This window comes from Trifolium pratense, linkage group LG6, assembly GCF_020283565.1.
Source record: "Trifolium pratense cultivar HEN17-A07 linkage group LG6, ARS_RC_1.1, whole genome shotgun sequence".
Classification (NCBI taxonomy): domain Eukaryota; kingdom Viridiplantae; phylum Streptophyta; class Magnoliopsida; order Fabales; family Fabaceae; genus Trifolium; species Trifolium pratense.
Genome location: NC_060064.1, coordinates 24060205 through 24083011, shown reverse-complemented (window position 1 = coordinate 24083011; position 22807 = coordinate 24060205). Strand labels below are relative to the sequence as shown.

At 34.7% G+C, this 22807-nt stretch overlaps 2 protein-coding genes across 2 annotated transcripts; one reads left to right on the top strand and one right to left on the bottom strand.

Moving 5' to 3' along the window:
- Positions 1-274: 274 nt before the first annotated feature.
- LOC123891949 lies at positions 275-4717 on the bottom strand. The gene is made up of 4 exons (XM_045941811.1): positions 4201-4717; positions 2107-4113; positions 1557-1779; positions 275-1409 (listed from the first exon to the last, which is right to left on the bottom strand). Exons 1-4 carry the CDS (start codon positions 4715-4717, stop codon positions 275-277), a joined length of 3882 nt encoding a protein of 1293 aa, XP_045797767.1.
- A 7471-nt stretch (positions 4718-12188) lies between these two features.
- Positions 12189-22699, top strand: LOC123890509 (nucleolar complex protein 3 homolog). The gene is made up of 13 exons (XM_045940132.1): positions 12189-12465; positions 13387-13556; positions 13664-13857; positions 15644-15852; positions 15983-16085; positions 16341-16504; positions 17691-17829; positions 18006-18182; positions 18264-18400; positions 19362-19697; positions 20429-20568; positions 20702-20799; positions 21899-22699. Exons 1-13 carry the CDS (start codon positions 12302-12304, stop codon positions 22370-22372), a joined length of 2505 nt encoding a protein of 834 aa, XP_045796088.1. The 5' UTR covers positions 12189-12301; the 3' UTR covers positions 22373-22699.
- Positions 22700-22807: the final 108 nt, after the last annotated feature.

Genomic DNA, 22807 nt, shown 5'->3' with positions numbered 1-22807 from the left:
TAGTGGGTTGTGAGGTGGAAGTATTTTGGGCCAGCTATCCATTGAAAATTGAAGTTCAGGATTCGCAGATTTCGCTGAGCGAATATAAGGTTCGCTCAGCGAACCATACCAGAAAAAAAATTTCTGCTGAATCCTTTGGCACAGCTTACACCAAACATGTTCCTACCATCAAAATTATATTATGCATGCTAAAACATTAAATTACTTACAAAATTGGGTTGCCTCCCAACAAGCGCTTGTTTAACGTCATTAGCTTGACGTTCTTTTTGGAGCTTCAAGGATCGGAAAGTGGGATTTTGGTAGTGACACGATCAAATTCACCACCAAAATAGAGTTTCAACCTTTGTCCATTCACAGTCCATGTGGCATTGGTAGCTGGATCTTCCAACACAACTGCACCATATGGTTTCACTTCACGGATTTTGAAAGGACCGGACCATTTGGATTTAAGCTTTCCTGGAAATAACTTCAATCTTGAGTTGAAAAGCAAAACCATTTGGCCTGGCCTGAATTCTTTGTTGACAAGCCGTTTATCATGATAGCTTTTGACCTTCTCTTTGTACAGCTTAGAAGATTCATAAGCTTGGCATCTCAATTCATCCATCTGTTGAAGCTGAACTTTTCTTTGCTCTCCGGCTTGGCTTTCATCAAAATTCAAAAATTTCAAAGCCCAATAGGCTTTATGTTCAAGCTCGACCGGAAGATGACATGCCTTACCATATACCATCTGAAAAGGTGTAAGGCCTATTGGTGCTTTGAAAGCAGTTCGATATGCCCATAATGCCTCGTCTAACTTCAATGACCAATCTTTTCTTGATGCGGACACAGTTTTTTCCAGAATTTTCTTTATTTCACGATTCGAAACTTCTGCTTGTCCGTTGGTCTGAGGATGGTATGGCGATGCTACTTTGTGCTTGACTCCATAATGCTCAAGTGCTTTGGCTAGTTGAGAATTGCAAAAATGTGACCCTCCATCACTAATAAGCACACGAGGAGTTCCAAAACGAGTGAAAATGTTTCTTTTTAGAAATTTTATCACCGTTTTGCCATCGGCTTTTGGTGACGCAATTGCTTCCACCCATTTAGACACATAATCTACTGCCACAAGAATGTATTGATTTGAAAATGATGATGGAAAAGGGCCAACGAAATCAATACCCCAGCAATCAAATACTTCAACAACATGCATGTTTTGAAGTGGCATTTCATTGCGCCTTGAAATTCCACCAATTCTTTGACAGTTATCACATCTCCGAGCATGTTCATAAGTGTCTTTGAACAAACTCGGCCAAAAGAATCCTGACTGCAAAATTTTTGCTGCTGTTCTTTCTCCATTATAGTGACCTCCATATGGTGAGTTATGACAATGCCACATGATGCTTGTGGCTTCCTCTTTGGTAACACATCTCCTCAACAGGTTGTCAGCTCCAATTTTAAACAAATAAGGATCATCCCAAACATATTGATTTGCTTCACGGAGGAACTTTTTCTTTTGGTGCCAATTGAAATCATCCGGTATTAATCCGGATGCTTTGAAATTAGCCATATCAGCAAACCATGGCCTTTCTTGCACCATAAGCAGTTTTTCATCGGGGAATTCTTCAAGAACCTCACGTTCATGTTTGGTCACCTCATTGTTTACAAGTCTTGATAAGTGATCAGCTACCAAGTTTTCTGTTCCCTTTTTATCTTTTATCTCAAGATCAAACTCTTGTAATAAAAGCATCCACCGAATGAGTCTCGGCTTAGAATCAGCTTTTGTAATCAGATACTTGATAGCTGCATGGTCAGTATACACAACAATTTTTGAACCAATCAAATAAGAACGAAATTTCTCAAATGCATACACTATAGCAAGCAATTCTTTCTCGGTTGTTGCATAGTTAACTTGTGCATCATTTAATACTTTGCTTGCATAGTGTATAGCATGAAAAATTTTGTTCTTTCTTTGTCCAAGGACTGCACCAACTGCATAATCACTAGCATCACACATCAATTCAAATTCGAGTTTCCAATCGGGTGCTATGATTATGGGTGCAGTCACCAATCTTTCTTTCAATTCATTAAAAGCAATTAAACATTCATCATCAAATTTAAAAGACGTACCTTTATTAAGCAAATTGCTTAATGGTTTGGCAATTTTGGAGAAATCCTTGATGAATCTTCGGTAGAAACCGGCATGACCTAGAAAACTTCTGATTCCTTTGACATTTACCGGAGGAGGGAGCTTTTCAATGACCTCCACCTTTGCTTTATCCACCTCAATACCTTTGGAAGAGATCTTGTGACCAAGAACTATGCCTTCGGTCACCATAAAATGACACTTCTCCCAATTAAGAACCAGGTTTGTTTCAACACACCGCTTCAGTACGGTGTCCAAATTCTTCAAGCAATGTTGGAATGACGGACCGAACACGGAGAAATCATCCATAAATACCTCAATGCATTTCTCTATCAAGTCAGAAAAAATTGCTTGCATACACCGTTGAAATGTTGCCGGTGCATTGCACAATCCGAAAGGCATTCTTCTATAAGCAAAAACACCAAAAGGACATGTGAAAGCTGTTTTTTCATGATCCTCGGGGTTGACTGAAATCTGATTGTACCCCGAATAACCATCCAAAAAGCAATAGAATTCTTGACCTGACAGCCTTTCTAACATTTGATCCATGAATGGTAATGGAAAATGATCTTTTCTGGTTGCTTTGTTGAGTCTTCGGTAGTCTATACACATCCGCCAACCTGTGACTGTTCTTGATGGTATCAACTCATTCTTGTCATTTGTGATTACCGTCATCCCACCTTTCTTTGGGACCACCTGGACCGGACTAACCCAAGCACTGTCGGAAATTGGATAGATCATACCAGCTTCAAGTAACTTTACCACTTCTTTTCTTACAACCTCCTTCATTGTTGGATTCAATCGACGTTGAGGCTGTGCAACTGGCTTATAATCATCCTCCATCATAATACTATGCATACAATAAGATGGACTAATACCTTTTAAGTCGGATAATGCCCATCCTATTGCTTCTTTGTTGTTCTTTAGCACTTGGATCAGACTTTCTTCTTCACCTTTTGATAGAGAACTGCTGATTATTACTGGTTTTTGATTGTCATCCCCAAGGAAAACATACTTGAGGTGTGATGGTAATGTTTTCAGCTCAAGTTTTACTTCTACCGGCTTTCCATCCTTCTTCAACTCGTCAATCTCTACTTCAGGTTGAGGTAATTCTTCAAAAGCAACAAGTTGCTTCAAGAAGTCCTCAATCTCTTCTTCTTTCTCGGGGTCAAGTGCTTCGAAAGCATCTGTCAAGGCCTGTTCAAGAGATGAAGGTCTATGTGCTTGCTTTCTTACATCTAATATGGCTTCTTCAGTTGCATCAAGTTTGAAGCACATATCTTTCTCATGTGGATGCTTCATAGCTTCCCACAAATTAAAACTAACCTCCTCATCTTGAACTCGAACTTTCATCACCCCGTCATCAATATCAATCATCATACGAGCTGTTTTCATGAACGGCCTTCCAAGAATTAACGGAACATCATCATCCTCTTCAATGTCCATCACCACAAAGTCTATAGGGAACATAAACTTATCAACTTTTACAAGAACATCTTCAGCCATTCCCGACGGACGAGTGATGGATTTATCAGCAAGTTGCAATGTCATTCTTGTACGTGTGATGTCAAGACCACCAACCCGTTGAATCACCGATAAAGGAATAAGATTGATGCTTGACCCTAAATCAATAAGGGCTTTTCCAACATTCACATTACCAATGGTAACCGGCAACGTGACTCTCCCCGGATCTTTTTCTTTTGTCGGAAGAGTTCGTTGAATAATGACACTACAGCTTGCATCAAGTTGAATAACTTCATCATCATTGTACCTTCTCTTCTTGGTAAGGATTTCTTTCATGAATTTTGCATATGTTGGCATCTGCTCCAAGGCTTCGGAAAATGGAATGTTGATTTGCAATCTTTTAAAGATATCCATAAACCTTGCATACTGCCTTTCTTTATCCTTCTTTGATGGAGCATGTGGATATGGCAGATGTTGAGGTAAACTACTCTTTTCTTTTCTCACTTCAACCTCCTTCTCTCCCTTCTCTGTATTTTTTTCATTTTTTTCTGTTTTTTCATTTTTTTCTTTTTCAACTAATTCTTCCTTTTTATTCTTTTCTGCTTCATTCTCACTTTCTCCTTCCTCCTCTTCATCTGCTCGTCTCATAAACTCCTCTTCCTTCCTCAAATTATCACCTATTCCCTTGCCAACTTCCTTACCGCTTCTTGTTGTAATTGACTTGCATTGTTCTTTTGGATTCGGTTCGGTGTTGGCTGCAAATGATCCTCCTTGATTTTTGTTATTGGCCATTTCTTTTGCTATTTGACCAATCTGAGTCTCAAGATTTCTTAACACCGCATCATTGCCTCTTTGGTAGACTTGAGTTTCTTGCACAAACTGATTTTGTTGTTGATTCATCAAATTTTGTTGTTGATTCTGTTTGGTCTGCATCTCTATGAATGATCTCAAAGCTTCTTCCAAATTTGAATTTTGAGTTTGTTGTACCGGTGGTTGACTGTAGCTTTCATATTGTCTTTGCCTATTTGATGAGCCAACATCTTGTCTCCAACCTTGACCATAGTTTGAGTTGTTTCCCCTTTGATAGCCAGCATTATTCGGATACTGACTTTGTCTTTGTTGATTTGCCATGAAGTTCACCTCTTCATGAGATGGAGGACAATGACCAGTTGGATGATCTCCGGTGCATTATTCACACGATGCTACTTGCTTTGCTTTCCCCGATCCTTCTTGTAAGGTGATTATCTTAGACATTTGTTTTGATAGTTCTTCCACCGTGTTAGTAAGAAGCTTGTTTTGAGCTAACATAGCATCTGAAGTATCAAGTTCAAGAATCCCAGGCTTCCTTTGAGTTTTGCTGCGTTCACTTTGTCGATCACTAAGTGACATTTTTTCAATGATAGTCGTAGCATCTGCAGCACTTAATGATAAAAGAGAACCACCTGCTGTTGCATCTAAAAGGAGCTTTGAATCCTGCAAAAGACCATTTCTAAAAATATGAATTTGGGTTAGTTCATCAAATCCATGATTAGGGCATTTACGCAGCATTGCTTTGTATCGATCCCATGCTTCACATAGAGTCTCATTGGAGCCTTGAGAAAACACCGCAATTGATGTCTTTGACTCCATGAATTTATGATGTGGAAAGAACCGATCAAGAAACTTCTCTTCCAAAGTATTCCAATTTGTCATGACTTGAGCTGGTAAATCAAGGTACCAATCTTTGGCCTTTCCTATCAATGAATGTGGAAACATTCTCATGAACACCGCTTCCTCCTCCGCTTCAGGAGCACCAAGTGAACCGGCAATTTCATAGAATTTGACCAAATGGTTGTAAGGATCTTCATGTGACAAACCTGTAAAAGGGTTAGCATATAACAATTGCAAGAGTCCGGTTTTCATCTCCGTTTGTCTTGCACCTCTGGGAGGCCTTGCAAGATGAGCAAGCCTCCGCGGACTATTGTGACATGGCCTTATACCGGCACCTCCACCTTCGTTACGTGGCGGATCGTCAGCCATCTCTTCGGAGATTGAGGATGTTGAAGAAATAGAAGCAGAATTTTCTTCTTGCAGCCTCTTTTGTTTGGCTAATTGTTTCCTTTTCTTTCTTTGACTGTTATTCCTTCGAGCTGTTCTTTCGATTTCTGGATCAAAAAGTAAATTCTCTGCAGAAATCTTTCCTCGCATAAACAGGACAACAATCTAACCAGACAAGTTAGCGTGCACAAAAGATAACGAATAGTAACTGAAATTTAAAAAGTACAAAATTGCTTAAAACGATAGAAATTGCGATTAAACAACTAATATCAAACGCCAGTCCCCGGCAACGGCGCCATTTGATGAAAGTACAAAAGCAAGTATTTTCGTTATATCGTATCCACAGAGACTAGTGTGATATCAAACGTTGATTTGCAATTTCCATGATTTTAAGTACGGGTTTTTGTAAGATTTAGTTTTGAAAACATAATAATGCGAATGGATAAAAGGATTTAAACTTTCGGATAATAAAAGGTTGTCGGAACTAGATTCATTATCTCGTTAGCATGTATCAATCAACCTTACTATATATATTTCATTTACCAATTATTATTATCACATATCACACATCGAACGTATCCGTATCCGGATTACGCCGTGAAATCTATTATATCTACCAACGTTCGATGCCTCGAATCATTAATCGACATAATAGCATTAAGATCTGATATTTGACGTGATTACTAAACTCAACATCTATGTCTAAACATTGAAGTTTAATAAGTGATTATCTTTTACTCTTGATTCAAACAATATATGTCTATGTTGTTCAAATCTTTTTAGAAGTAGACAATTAAAACAAGATAACACTTATAATGATTGATAAAGAAAACACATATATTAAGATTAAATTGATTACATGTTCACAAAATAACTACATCTAATCCCAACAACAAAGGAATTTAGCTAGACATGATAAAAGTAAACTTACAAGAAAAAGGGATGAAGAACATCTCTTGATTTCTCAAGTATAATGATGAATCCACCTTCAAGAACTCTTAAAACTAATATTACTCGTATCTTTTAACTATTACAAAACTCAATATATAAGAAAATGGCTTCTGAGCTCTATTTATAGATTTTCAGGACAGAGGAGTTCGCTAAGCGAAATGACGTTCGCTGAGCGAACTAGTTACTTAAGCAAGGGGTTTCTTGACACGTAGCAAAAGGCTTGACTCATCACTTTGTTCGCCGATGCTCGCTATCTCTCGCTAACAGACCCTTCCTCCCTGGTTGTGCTCGCCATCTCTCGCTATCTTTCGCTGAGCGAACGTTGAGTTTGCTATCCTGCTAGCTGAATCTCGCTGAAGCTCGCCATGGACCCTTTGTCCACTGGTTTAGTTCGCTGTAGCTCGCTATGGCTTCGCTGAGCGAAGGCTTCAAAACCTGCTTTTCTAGCCATTCCTAACAAAAATGCCTTGGGATCAATTCCTCTTTGATTTAATGTTTATATTTACACCAAAAGGGGTTTTAATCAAGATTTCTTCATAAAAGTATTGGTAAGTGCTCATATTTATCAAACATTATAACTAAAATTGGGCACTTATCAGAGGTCTGCGTTGTAGATACAAGTGCTCAATTTGCAACAGCTAAAACATATATGTAGCAAGATGAATTGATTAAATGGGTATGTGGGGAAGCTGCAAAATTAGGATTTACTATTGTAAACGTGAAAGCCAAATACGGTGCAAATAGAAGAAAACAGTTTTTTGTGTTAGGTTTCGAAAGGGGTGGTGAGTACAAACCAACTGGCAAGAAACAAAAATTTGAAAAAACTGGATCGAGAAAAATAGGGTGTCCACTTAGGCTTCGTGAGTATTATCTTGCATCACGGAATTAGCATCTTCCAGTTGTATCTGGGTTACACAACCATGAGTTGGACAAAGTCTTAGAAGGCCATATCATTGTTGGACGATTGAAACAAGAAAAAAAGGAGTTGGTTGCCGAGTTGACAAGTGTAACCACCCTAACCCAATATTCAATTTATCTTAATAAAAGAATGATTTTTCTAAACTACGCAGCGGATAAAAATGACTTTAAGACTCGAAGTCATAATGAATTATAAAATATTGGTTCAAGGTGTTACATTCTTCATTAAAAACACTACTAACAAAATTAATTAGTAATCGTCACTTATACAAAATCCTTTTTATAAAAGATACACCTTTAATTTAAATAAAACAACGAATAAAGACTCTATAAACCCTTCTCCGTGTCACAATCAGAGCGGAGCTTTCACCAACAACTCGAACACCGGCAAAACATACAACCTGAAAACCTGAACCCCAACGGTTCAGCACAAACACAAAACAGAGGGTTAGATAACATAATCATAATCAGTGACTAATATATCGAATATCAGACACTAAATAACATAAAACAGTTGAATAAATTCGATTCAGACAACCCACACGTGTATTAAGTATATTCGGGTATGTAACAGACATACTCATACATGTATCAGACATATTCATTTATCAATTTGAGGAATATAAACATCCAACAAATAAGGAATACACAAAGACAAGTATCATTTATCAATTGTGAATGCCACATAATTTCTAATGCATTCTAATGTCACATAGATATGATATGTCACCTAGACATATCTATATGCATGTGGTATCAATTCATCATAGTCTTGGGTAACTTAATCCAAGTGTTTTAGATCATCGTCTCTAAAATATTCTAGATCATCGTCTCTCGAATAACAGTAAACTAGATTATCGTCTCCAGGATACTCATCAATATACACAACTTATGAATGCATGAAATGTGCATATACCAAACATATGGTTTCATCTCAACTATAACATCAACATAATATGGATAATATAATCCAAATATTCTAAATCATCGTCTTTAGAATAACTCTACTCATGATAAATCATCATTTATCATCATCAATAAATCAACATGACAATTCAACATCATAAATCACTAATATTATGATTCATCATCAATACATCATCACATAATCACACTAATCTTCAATAAGATTTATTCATCAATAATTCATCAACATAATGATAATACATCAATCATTAATTAAAATCAACAATCATCATCATTAATCATCAACATATAATGTATCAATAAGGGTTAACAACATAATCATCATCAACAACTCAAGGAAAAATACATTTATTCCATAGTCAAAAGATACTAAAACTAATCAACAATAATAGTTATTTAATTCAATTAATCAAACTAATTAAGCATATTTTATTACCAAAATATGAGCAAACACCAATAACCAAGCATCATATCAGAAAATAATTTTGGAATCGAAATCTACGCGAACAACTGAATAAAATAGGTTTCGGGTGCAGAAGTCAACAAAAAGTCAAAATTAGTTAACACAAGGGGTTGCGTCGGCTAGTGTTCGACGCAAAACACTGTTCATACTGCAGAATTGCAGAAAAACGCGTTTTTGAGTTCGGCTTACTCAAATAATCACTTATAATTTTTTTATGATCAACATCGTGGAAGTATTAGTTTAAGGTAAATCATTGATAATGTTAAGTCACTTGACACACGTAAAATATGTTTACGATATGCAATTTAATTTTTTTATAATCAAATTTGTGTTTTTTATTATTTAAATTTTTGTATGAAATATAATTATTTGTCTAATTTATATATTATAATTTTTTTAACGGCCCCCTCGAATTTTATTTCCTAGTTCCGCCACTGATCGGATTTGTCTTAATTGTCATAATTTGTTGTTATGTTGTTGTTGTTGTTGTTGTCGTCTATTTAGAACTATTTGTTAAAACTCTAATCATACCCAAATTTGATAACACTTTGAAGTTCTATCAATTCCGTTTGTGTAATAGCGCACCTACTACAATGAACTGTTTTGTGCATTAAGCCAAACACATCACTATTGACGATTACTTGAATGTAACGTTTTCGTAACAAACATAACTATATATTTGTGATGCTTCCTTCTCAGTGCAAAGAGACTTTTTACAGAACTCGAAAATCAGAGTAAACACAACCATGTGGGTTGGTTACTTTTACAAATGGTTAACATAGAAGTATCTGAAGGTTGTTCGAGATGCCAAAACGATGATGGCTGTTATGGAGTATGATTGTCTCTACGTTGACATGAACTCGATTATACACGAATGCTTCCATCCAGAAGATTCGAAAGTTGTTACTCTCAACTTTAATTTTCGCATTCCAAATTTCTTTCTTTCTTTCTTTAATGTTCTCTTCTGTTTTGTTTTTTCATTTTCTTCCTTACTCTCAACTTCAATTTCGTTTCATTTCTTTCTTTTTTGCGATTAATCACGTTTCTTTCTTTGTTTGTGATATATTCCATTTTGTTTTGCCATTTCCATCCCGATGATTCAACGTTTCTTTACCCTCAACTTCAATTTTTGCTTTCCAATTTCGTTTTTTTTTTCTGATTAATTCTGTTTTGTTATTTCGTTCAGATCTTATCACCCCCAACCTGCGAAGAAGTGTTCAGCAATGTATGTCAGTGCATTAAAAGGCTTGTGAGCACTGTTATGCCACATAACCTCGTATACCTTGCAATTGGTGAGACAAAGCACTTTCTTTTTTATATTATAATATCATAAGTACAGGAACATAGTTTATCTGCAGACTCTCTAAGTCCTTAAATAACTACATTTTTTCAAGGATGTTAAGTGATTTTCATTGGAAAGACATTATATGATATGTTATTTAGTTTTTGAAGTGAATTTTTTTTTTGTTTATTTAAATTAAGTATTTTAGACTAGTGCAATGAAATCAAAAGAGCCGATAGACATAATCTATTATTATTTAAACAAATTGTTTAAACGAACAGTAACATAATATTAAAAGGGCAAAAATATAATAAAACATCAAAAAAATATTTTTATAGATAGTAAATTAATAATCGAAACAACAAATATTATCAAAATAATAATAATTCACTATAAAAACAATAATAAAAATAATGACAATACATTATCTAATCTAAATATAATATAGATATGAAATATGTATATAAATGTATTGCATAATGTGACCTAATTAAGAATTAAGAATGCATAAAAAAAACATATGAAAAATATAGAAATAAAAAAGATGTAAACGAAAGTATCATGAGACAGTAGAGTAAATTAATTGGTTCTAAATGAAAGATTATTATTGGTTAATAGATTAGAGTTTTTAGAGAGACAAACTCCTCTCTAAGTTTTCTTCATCTCATTTCATCCAAAAGGTGGTGATTTTGAGTTTTTTTTTACCCAAAATCACACATTTTCATCTTTTTCTATTTGCTTTAATCTAAATAAGTGGTTTTCACATAAATTAAAATTTTCTTTCGTGCGCTTTTTTTTGTGATTTCATCGTCTCGTCTTTTCACAATCTCTAAAAACTAATTTGTAAAAAACACACACGAATGTGTGTATATATATAAATATATGAAATAACAAATAGATGTACTAAACTCATACTCATATCGGCTAGTTGAAGTTCCTTATCTGGGAGTTGACTCAAAAGGCGTCCTTTAAATTATTTTATATCAAAATTATTATTTTTTAATCTGTAACAAACGAACCATAAATTAAAAAACTTAAGCATAAAAGCTTCGTATTTTTTAAAAATTGATTTTTTTATACTAAACAAATAGTACGAAGTATAAAATAACTTTAGTTTTTTTTTTTTTCCCTAAAAAATCTCTAAATTTTTTGGAAACAAAATCAATTTTTTAAAAATTTAAACAAACTCACCCCGACTAGTAAAAAAAGACACTAAGTTTTGTCATTAAACTTATACACTGTTCCATACCTACAGTTTTTACTGTTCTCTAATCAAAAGTTGACATTTGTATTGTTTTATCCACGTAAGCTGTAGGAGTTAAACGACGTGATGTTATATCGTTTTTCCGTAATCACCGCCATCACTGCCATCCGTTTTTGGGGAGCACCACATCACCACCACCGCCCTCATTTTGTAATCCATAGTCAAAAGCATTACAGACAATCCTTCTAAATCAACGTTGGTCAAATCAACTTTATTGTATTTTCCTTCATCTTCCCAATAATCGATGTCGGTTATCGCTTGTCGGTTCTTGGCATTTCATATACGTTGTGGGGGTTGGTATCACACAGCAAGAAAGCTTGGAGATTGATTAAGAAATTGTGTTGTGTTTGTCTTGGGTTGTGTGAACTCATCGGAACAGTCAATTATATGAATAGGGGTGCTATTAAATTAGAGTTTTTTTTGTGAATTATATTAAATTGGAGGTTGATTAAGGTTAAGGATAACATTCACAGTGAAGGGAGTCTGAGAAGAACAATGGTTGATTCTGTAATTAGGACGGTATGATGGTGTGGTGTTCGTCAAAAAACGGACTGCGCTTAATTGGGAAAAAAATTAAAACTTCACGCCGTTCCCCTTATAGTTGACGTGGATAAAACAATACAGATGTCAACTTTTGATTAGAAAACAGTAAAAACTGTAGGTATGGAACAGTGTATAAGTTTTGTCCTTTATTTATTTTTATCAAAAAATAGGGGTTTAATATAATAAAAAAATATAGCGGTTTTTTTTTTATTTTTTTGACAACAGCGCAGAGGATTGTTTGGTTATCATTCTTAGGTGAATGTCAATATGTCATAAACCCTAAACTAAACTAAAACCCTTCTTTCATTCATCCATCTACCAAACTCGACGATGGGCAAGAAACAGAAGTCGCAGCAGATTCTTCTTCCGCCGGACCTCCCACCGGAGATTCCTGACGAAGAAGTTGAGTTTTCCGACGACGACGTTAAATTCGTCAACGAAAATCGCGCCTATGCTTCTTTGCTTTCTAACTTGGACACTCAATCAATCACCAAGTTCGTTATATCTCTTCCTCCCTTATTGTTATATGTTACTTTAACTTCAATGCTACATTTTTCATTGTTTTGTGTGTTAATTGTTCGAATTAAAATTAGGGTAAAAATTTTCTCTTTTAGGATTTGGATGTTTTATCTCAACATTTATGTAACTAGGAATTCATTACAATTAGAAATTTTCATAGTTATAAGCTATATAGATTGAAATTGACCTACAAAAGTGTTTATTTTTTAATTGACTATGGATCGGTTTGGATTGACTTATTTTTGAGCTTATGCTAAACAGTTTATTGCAAATAAATAAGCTTTTATGTGTTATTCATAAGCTTGTCTAGGTAGTTTATGTAAAAACAATGTATAAAGATACACTTTTCGTTAGTGAGAACTTATGAATTAGTATAAAAAGCTTATTTATTTGCATTAAGTTATTTTTCATAAGCTAAAAAATAAGCCAATCTAAACAGGCCCTGTGTGTCTGTTTAGATTGAATCATTTGAGCTAATATACTTATATAAGCGCCTGTGAGACTGTTTGAGAGAGCTTATGAACTTCTTAATTTGTTTTCAACTTGGTTTATTAATCTCTCCATGATAACTTACCAAAATAACTTATAGCTTATATGAAAATAGTTTGACTTTATTATGTCTTTTGTTAGAGAAATTGCTTGTATGCTCCTAATTACTAGATATCTAAACTGGGTATATTACAAAATCTTTCCGAGCCTGCAATTAAATGTTGGAGACATCAACACTTTCTGAGAACTAATGCAATTTTAACCATTGTCGTGTCTTTATTGTCACTTGTAGAGTGTGGAAATTACTTATAAATTGCAACAGTTTAGCTCATGTGATGTGACTAACTACACATTGTAGTTGTGAGTTTAACTGACGTAGGATATACTTTTCTTTTTTGCAACCTAAGGCATGTTACACGGGTTGCTGATGCCAAAGAAGATGCTTTGGAGAAACTATATGAGCAACGCAGGCAAAAGACTGCTCTCAAGAAAGAAAAAGAAGAAACAGGTTTGCAGGTTGATCGAGTAGATGCTCTTCCAGTCAAGACATTAGATGGAAAAGTCTATTATCGAACAGGTGTCTAGTGTTCTCTTATAAATAATTTGTGCATTGTTGTTGTTTATTATTCTTTTCTTTCTTTTATTAATTGATTTGGTAACATATGTTGTTATCACATTCTGCAGCTACGAAGACGGCACCAGTAAATGCTCCAAGTGAAGAGGAAACTGGAGAGGATGGCAACGAAGACATGGGTTTAGTGAAGCTAACTAAGGCTGAAAAGAGAGCCAAACTTAAGAAAATTAGAAAAGAGGGAAAAAAACAAGGGAAAGAGGTGGCTAAAGAGGAACTGGAAGAAGTACCACAGGCAGCAGTTTTGGTATTTTCCTAATGTGTTTAACAATACTGATTTAACATATTTTGAAGGTCCATTAATTTGTTAAAGAGGGATTGGATAAGACAATAATATTTGTTTCTCATTTGATTTTTAATATAGATAGGACAAAACAGAGTTTTTTGTTCCACTTTAGATTTTTAAAATTGTCACAGAACAAAACATTTCAAATTGAAATGCTAAGTATTTTCCCTCCTTAAACCCATATTAGTTCTAACTCTCTTTACACATTTGGAACCTACCACTACTTACTCTCTTTACACATTTGGAACCTATCATAGTTACTTCCTTGGCTGGCCCTAAGTGGCTGGCAGCGATGCAGTGTGAGAATGATGCATTGATTAATAACAATACTTGTCGCTCTTCCTGGACATAGGCAGGGAATTGGCTGTAAATGAGTATTTTGGGTAAAGGGTAATCCATATGGAAATATTAATAAATATAAAGCACAACATTTGGCAAAAGGATTTCACTAACAACTTGATTAGGAACGTTTTCTGCTGCAGTGGAACAAGTGACTACTAGAATAGTCCTTACCTTAGCACTAACTCATTATTGGCATATCCAGCTACTAGATGTAAGCATACTCCTAAATAGAGTCCTAGATGAACTGATGAAGTACATGCAACAGTCTCAAGGGATTGAATCATCTAATCAATCATTAGTTCACAAGGTTTACAAACACTACATGGGCTCAAAGAGGCATTCAATGGATGGTCTGTGAGGCTTCTTATGCACTATTGGGTTTGGTTTCAAGACCATCGGGCGTGATTCATCTGTTTTCACTCTTCATGGTTCCTTGCACTGTCTCTATGTGGATGGTATTATAGTAATTGTCATAGACTCATAGGCATCTCCTTTTCTTTTACACAACTAAATCAAACTCCACTTTTCTATCAAATGGGCATTGAAATAAAATACGAGGCGATGGTTGGCTATTCCTATCACAGGCTGAATACATGCAGGATTTACTTGACAATGCTCATATGATTGAAGCAAAAGGGTATCCACTCTAAGGATAGAGCTTTCAAGCTCTCTAGGTATGTGGCAGAGGAACATCGAAAGCTAGTTAAGAGGGTCCTTAGGTATTTAGAAGGGTGTGACATTATGGTTTTCTTCTCAAACCAACATTATATTCTCGGTGCCTCTCACTAATATTGTATTGTGAACTTGTGATGCGGACTGGTCATCTGACCCAATTGATCGAAGGTCAATCTCTAGCTTACTGTCTGTGTTGTTGTTGGTGGAAGGCCGAAAATCCGCCATATAAACATGTCATTGCGGCTTATGGTGCCTCCATGGTGTGCATCCTGTCACTAATTGCTTATGGCGCCTTTAATAACACTGCCTACTGTACAGTTTAGGTACCTGTCAAGCAATGTTGTCCCTGGTGGATGTCCAAAATTCTGCCATATATGTGGGATGGTGACCTATGGCGCTGCCATAGTGGCCATCAGTTAACAAACTGTCTGGCGGCTGACACAACATCGACACCATCATTACACCATGATGACGTCACCATTGTGCTGCTATTGCTGCTCTTTAACGACCTCGCTTTCAAAGCAGATAACTAATTCTGTTATAAAGTTGTTATGTATTTTCTGCACCTCATGTAATATGAAGTCTCTCAGAGACTCGTATATTGTCTTCCTTTCTCTTATTTTCTGACGTTACAAATTCTAGTAATTCTCTTGAAATGCTACCTTTTTGACAGAAGTATAAGTCGTTGAGATCAATATTTTACATGATTTGTCATCATTTCATTGTTTAGGCTGCGGTTAAAGAAGATCTTAAAGTTGAAGAGGATTTTGAAAGTAAAAAGTGTAAACTTGCAGAGTTCGGAAATGCCTTGCTAACAGATCCAGAGTCCAATATTAAATTTCTGAAGGAAATGGTACAGATATCTAAAGACAATGATGACACCATTGTTAAACTTGGACTTCTATCCCTCTTGGCTGTTTTCAGAGATATTATACCTGGGTATGCCTGACTGTCATATATGATAATGCTCATTCCATATGCAATGATATTATAGCCTGCATTTGGTTTTCTTTCTCACTAATTCTATTTTTGATGTTTCAACTTTGCAATCAATGTATGCAATGTCCAGCTATCGAATCAGGCTTCCTACTGAAAAGGAACAAGAAATGAAGGTTTCAAAGACTGTTAAAAAGATGCGTTTTTATGAATCAACTCTCCTCTCTGCATACAAGGTTCATATTCATGTTTGATTTCTATGTAAATTATTCTAGTTACCGGTTTTCGCTGAAATAAATTTTCACTGTTAGATATGACTTCCTGTTCCTGTGCTTCAAATTGGTGCCCTTTGTCTTCTCTTTGAACCTACTTCCCAATTGGTCGAAATTTTTATGATAGCTTGTTTTAATATTTACAGTATTAATTTTATTTGATATTTGTTTTACTAACATGTTTTTTTTCCCTTTGCTTCTATTTGTGCATGTCATCAGACTTACTTGCAAAGGTTGATAGCCTTAGAAAAGAAGCCTTTATTTCAGCTTGTCGCAGTTCGTTGTATTTGTTCTTTGCTTGATTCAAATCCCCATTTCAACTTTCGTGAAACCTTGTTGGATGCGACTATCAGAAACATAAGCTCCAGTAATGAGACCATAAGGTGCAGTCTTATCCTTGCCACTGGCCATTATTATATTAAGGTGTCTGTATTTTATGGAATTATCTATGAAACAACATAAATATTAGTTTCATAAATGTTGTTCAAATTTTCGGTTGAATAATCCATCATCAGAAAAGGAGACTATGTTACCATTTGGGGTATAAGGGAAAAGTCTAGGGTAGTTGGATTTTTGCTGGACTAAAATGCTAAACTGCCTTTTGTAGTTCAAGTCTAGATAAAAGCTGTCTATACTCCCATCTTAAAAGCTGTCTATACTCCCATCTTGGTTGTCAATAATAGTGTGAAATAGCGTCACATCACATTTGTATCCATTCGATTTTATATAGGCAAAATTGCATTCATGCCATTGATGGGGGTTCATATAGGCAAAATTACTCTATTTGTCCCTTAACTTAATTTCGGGTACAGTTTAATCCTTTATATTTTTTTCGCGGATATTTTAGTCCTTTTCCCATGTTTGGATATGGATTTCAAGTTTTAAATCTATGATTTTCTTGTTATGCCCCAAAAGAAAACCATAGATTCGACGCTTAAAAAACATAAGAAAACATGGATGAAGGGCCAAAAAGGACAAAAATGATGAGAAAAAACAGACAAGGGACTAAATTGTTACCTGAAATTAAGTTAAGGGACTAGAAGTGCAATTTTGCCTAATATATAATATATTATGTACATATTGGCTCCATGCAGTTGAATTGGTGTTGGTAAGTAAATGAAAAATGTTTCAAAGTTTGCAGAACACATATCTTATTAAAAAGAATGCTGATCCTTAAGGCTTAAGGAAGTGAATATTACTGTTGATGTTGCACTAGGTGTAGAATTTTACATCACCGTGCTTGTGTCAACTCAACTGTCAATTGAAAAACTATAAACTTTTCCTCTTTATAGTTATGACATGTTTTACAGGTGTGTACCTTAAACATCTTGTTTCAATAATTGCAAGTTATACCTTATTTCGCCTGGCTCAACTCAGATCAGTCAGTATCCAATGTGGCTTCCATATATTGAGCTTGAGGGTCTATAACAAAAAAATATATCTTTTGCAGTTTTCCAGTTTTTGTTTGTTCATATAACACACGAATAATGACATTTTCTGTTTCTATATTTCTATGCGCTTATACTTACTATTGTGTATCTGACGAAATTTCTTGTTTTTGTTCAACAGGCAACTTTGCTGTTCAACAATTAAGTCACTGTTTACAAATGAGGGTAAACATGGTGGTGAAGCTACTGTGGAGGCTGTGCGGTTGATTTCTTATAAGGTTAAAGATCATAATTGCCAGTTGCACCCTGATTCCATTGAGGTATTATACAAGTTCCATGCTGATTATAAAAAAAAAGTTACATGCTGCCCTATACTTTTTTTTAGTGTGATCAAATCATAATAGCTATTTGAGTGAAATTCATTTTATTTGATGTGGAATATTTCACTGCACATAAAGCTGTTAAGTGATGTTTGTTCTTTTCGATGCTTATTCAGGTCTTCTTGTCTCTTTCATTTGATGAGGATCTTGCAAAGGCTGAAAAGATGGATAAGGATCAGAAATTTAAAAACAAGAAAGGTAAGAAAAGAAAAAACGCGGAGGCATCAAATCAGTTGCCGGAAAATGACAGAAAGAAAAGTAGGCAAGACTCGATTTCTAAGACAAGAGAGGAGGTGAATATTTTTCCCATAAGAATCACTGTTCTGGATGTTTGGTTGATGGTAGAAATGAGATTCTACTGATGTTTGTTGTAGGTTGAAGCTGAATACAAGGCTGCTTCCTTTACCAAGGATGCTATGGAGAAGAGACAGATGCAAACACAAACACTCTCTGCTGTGTTTGAGACGTACTTTCGCATTTTGAAGCATACAATGCAGTCCATAGTTGCCAGGTGTGTTTTAATTTATATCATGTATATTACTATATTACTACGAGACATGGATGTTAAAGGTTTTGTGAATCCAGTGGCCCATTGAATAAGATAATTAGTTCTTCGATATATGGACGATTGGCTTAAATTAAAATGAAGCTACCATAATTAAATTAATATAATGGCATTCAGCTAAAATACATGTTCTTGAATCTTGATTGAAAATTCCAATCAATATACCGACAATGCATTGATTTGATAGCGTGCATTTTACCTTTTCGCCCAGTAGCATTCCCAGTTGTTGGTTTGTTCTTTATGACCACCTGTGAACAATACTCATAATTTTACTCGTGTAACCAACTTATCGTACATGCCTATAAGTTGGTCACACGAGTAAAATTCGCTGACAAAAACTTTATCGAGAGATTGTGTGTATAAGTAGCTCCCACTTTGTTTATTTTGGGCGCTGTTTACGCTTCCAAAGTTTTTCTTTTTGCAACCCTCGTAAATTTATTTATTTTCCTTCCTGAAAACAATTCAATGCATGCACTGATACTCAGATCCACAATAATTTTATATTTGCTTATGAATTCTTATGATGAAATTATTTGCATCTTTATTGGGACCTTTCAAATAGTAATTTTTGAGCTCTACCTATCTTTCTTTTATATGAACTTCATTCTGAAGTTTGTGTGGCTGCGGCTTTGAGCACATGTGCATGTGTGAATTTTATTTATTGTTCTGGGTTGCTTGGATATGTGAAAGGATAATGGAGATTAATGAGAAATCTGTCGGTTTAAAGATTAATGGATATCTTCATTGTTTTCATATTCTACTTTTTTTTTCTTTTAATTTTCTTTTCGTTTGCTTTAATTTTTCTCACATGCAGTTTTTGTTTGTGTTTATCTTTCAATAAATTTTGGATGAAGATTAATCAATTCTATTGTCACGGTTGCTGATTTTCTCTCACTTTCTCAATCAGGCCTGAAGCAAACCCTGGGGTACTTTCAGCTACAGTTGGAGTGGAACCCCACCCATTGCTAGATCCATGTCTGAAGGGATTGGCGAAATTTTCGCACCTGATTGACCTTGATTTCTTGGGTGATCTAATGAACCATTTGAAAATACTTGCTTCTGGAGGTAGCAAATCAGGCAACACATCTGAGATTTTTCCTAAAAGTCTGACCGTATCTGAACGCCTCCAATGTTGCATCGTTGCTTTTAAAGTGATGCGAACCAATCTTGATGCCTTGAATGTTGATTTACAAGACTTCACCGTCCATCTTTACAATCTTGTACTTGAATACAGGCCTGGAAGGTTTGCATTAGAATATGTTACCCCTTAGTCCTTTCTTTTCCCAATTGACCAATATGTTATCAATATAGTTGTTTGGTGTGGTCTTGCATGTTTGTTTACTTGCACAAGTATTAATACATAGTATGGTATTGATAATCAAAATAACAAAACTGCACTATTAAAGATTAATAATCATAAATTATAAATACAATACATTCATGAGTCTTTGTGTAGCATCTTAAGATTTTAGAATAAGTAGGTATCAAAATCTTATGGTTATTGAAAGGGAAAAAGTAAGAGAATACCAGAGGCATGTGGTGAAAACTGTGTGTCAAGAGTCGAGAGCATCACAGAGATTCTATTATATAGCCAATTCTACAATTAAGAGCATTAATTACAAAAGGAATGCCTACTATGGAATATGCTATGCTAAGAATAATCTAGGATACTCTAGAGTATATTTACAAATTTATTCATATATTAAAAAATATTAAATATCAACAGTTATTAATTACGAGTCCAGTCTTTTCTTGCCTTGCTTTGCAATTAAATATGATTTTAGCACTAGAGTAGTATTTGTTGAAAGTTGGAATATGAAGAATAGAACATATGAATTCACTTGATTGTGAATGTTTGAGTTATCTGGTACATATATTTGTATTAAAGCGCTGCTGTTTCTTTTTCTTCTTTTATTATTACTTTGATTTAATACTTAACTTATTCTTAATTTATGTTCCATTTTTATGCAACAGGGATCAAGGAGAGGTGTTAGCAGAAGCTTTGAAGATCATGTTGTGTGACGATAGGCAGCATGACATGCAAAAAGCGGCTGCTTTTATAAAACGTTTGGCTACATTGTCACTGTGCGTTGGATCTGCAGATACCATGGCTGGTATGCTTTAATATTCTAATGTCAACTTCCATATCTTCGCATGTAACCTTTTGTAAATTATGCATAGAGGAAAAGAAATAAAAAGAAAATAGGAACAAGCTTAATATGTAATTTTTCTTTGTACCTGTTTCAGCCTTGGTCACAGTAAAGCATCTCCTTCTGAAGAATCTCAAGTGCAGAAATCTGTTGGAAAATGACACTGGAGGGGGTTCTGTTTCTGGCACAATTCCGGTAAGATTGTTTTTTTCGTGGTATTTTTTAATTTTACATTAAAAGGAGCATTCATCTCCACTAGGGATTTTCATCTTTTCTCCCTCTTTAATTTATGCCCAGAAGAAATTTAACTAAATACGGAAAAAATGGGTGTACAGCAAGAGTACAGATGTTTAGGTATCCTCATAGTCCTGACCTGAGGACTGAGGAGTCATTATAATAAAAATAAAAGAAATAAGGAAATGAATGGGGTATGCCAAAACATGCATGCTAGCATTCCTTGTTTTTTGTGAATGACCATAAGTGAAAATTTCTTTGTGAACTCCATTACTCTCTTGCAATGCGAAAATGGCCCCTTTTGGATTAGCTTATTTTTGAGCTTATGCAAATAGCTTATGCAATTTTTATAAATTATTATAAGTTTGTCAAGGTAGTTTATGATAAAATAGCTTATAAAAATACAATTTTCACTAGTGTGAACATGTAAAATAGCATAAAACCTAATTTATATTGCATAAGTTGTTTGCATAAGCTCAAAAATAAGCTAATCCAAACGGAGTGAATGTAAAGCTGAAGATGATGATTATCTCTCTTGAAGTTGAAACAAGACTGATATGTGCCACTGGATTTTTGTTTACCTAGAGTATTTGGTAATCGTTGTTTTATTTATATTTATATAATGCTATTTATAAATCAAGCAACAATATAAGATATGAAGACCTTAAACACATTTTTGTGTCCATTTGTGTATCTCGTCTATTTAATGTGGAATCAAATTATCATGCTCTTATTACCAAAAATTAAATTAAATTATTATACGTTGGTGTTTCCTCGAAGCATGCTATTGTTGTTTTTCTAGGTTGTGTAATAGCTAATAATGCAACAGAATTGGGAAGAACAAGTGAATATGATAAGGAAGAACTTGATACAAGGGAACGGGAAAATGGGAGAATAACTTTGTGAACATAAATTTTTAGGACAGAGGGTTTATGTCAAATCTCAAATATGGCAAACTGTTGAATTTGATTATTTAAGATTTTTAGTGGCACCATTCTTTTCTGTCAGCTTTTATGGACTATATAACCATCTGTTTGTCTCTCCTTTCTCAAATATGCAGAAATATCTACCATATTCGACAGATCCTAATTTAAGCGGCGCCCTTGCCTCAGTGCTTTGGGAAGTTTGTCTTTTGTCCAAACACTATCATCCAACCATATCAGCAATGGCAACAGGCATTTCAAGCATGAGCACTGAAAACCAAGTCTTCCTCTCCAAGTCGTCTCCTCAACAAGCTTTCAAGGACATGTCTATTGACCAAGAACTATGTTTTGAACAAAGTGGTAGTATTAAATTAAATAACAAGAAGAGACGATTGACCAATGCTACATCAAATTCCATTGGTTCCACAACAGTAACGAGTTCATTCAATGAAGATGACTTGCGAAAGAAATTTAGTTCCCATTTTATGGTTCTTCATGATATCAAGGAGAACGAAAAGTTGAGAAGTAAGTTGGATAAGACTGCAAAATCACTTAAGCTATTTGAACAATATAAGGAACAAAAGAAGAAACGATCAAAACCTAGTAGTTGATCACCCATTGTTTGTTGACATCATATCTTATCTATATTTCCAGTTTTTATTGTTACAGTTCCATTTTCAGTGGAGATACTTCTCAACCAGTCGTGTATTACCATAGTTTAGTACATGAATACGTTGGATACACAATTTATATGTATTTTTTTGACAGATGACACAATTTCAATTAAAAATACTGAGACAATGCAAAAAGAATGTGGCTATCCTTCTTGTGAGTTGGGTGTTGTATTTTTATCTATTTTGTTATTAATTATTTTCTTTTATTTTGATAAATAGTATGAAATTAATATTTTTGACATAATATATGAATTTAATTGAGAGTTTAATGAATGGTGTGTTGACTGTTATCCTTTCAATAAAGGTGTGTTGTTCGGTTGAAGAGTGTGGATGTTGTTTATAAACTAATCTTATTTTCGAATACCAATTAAT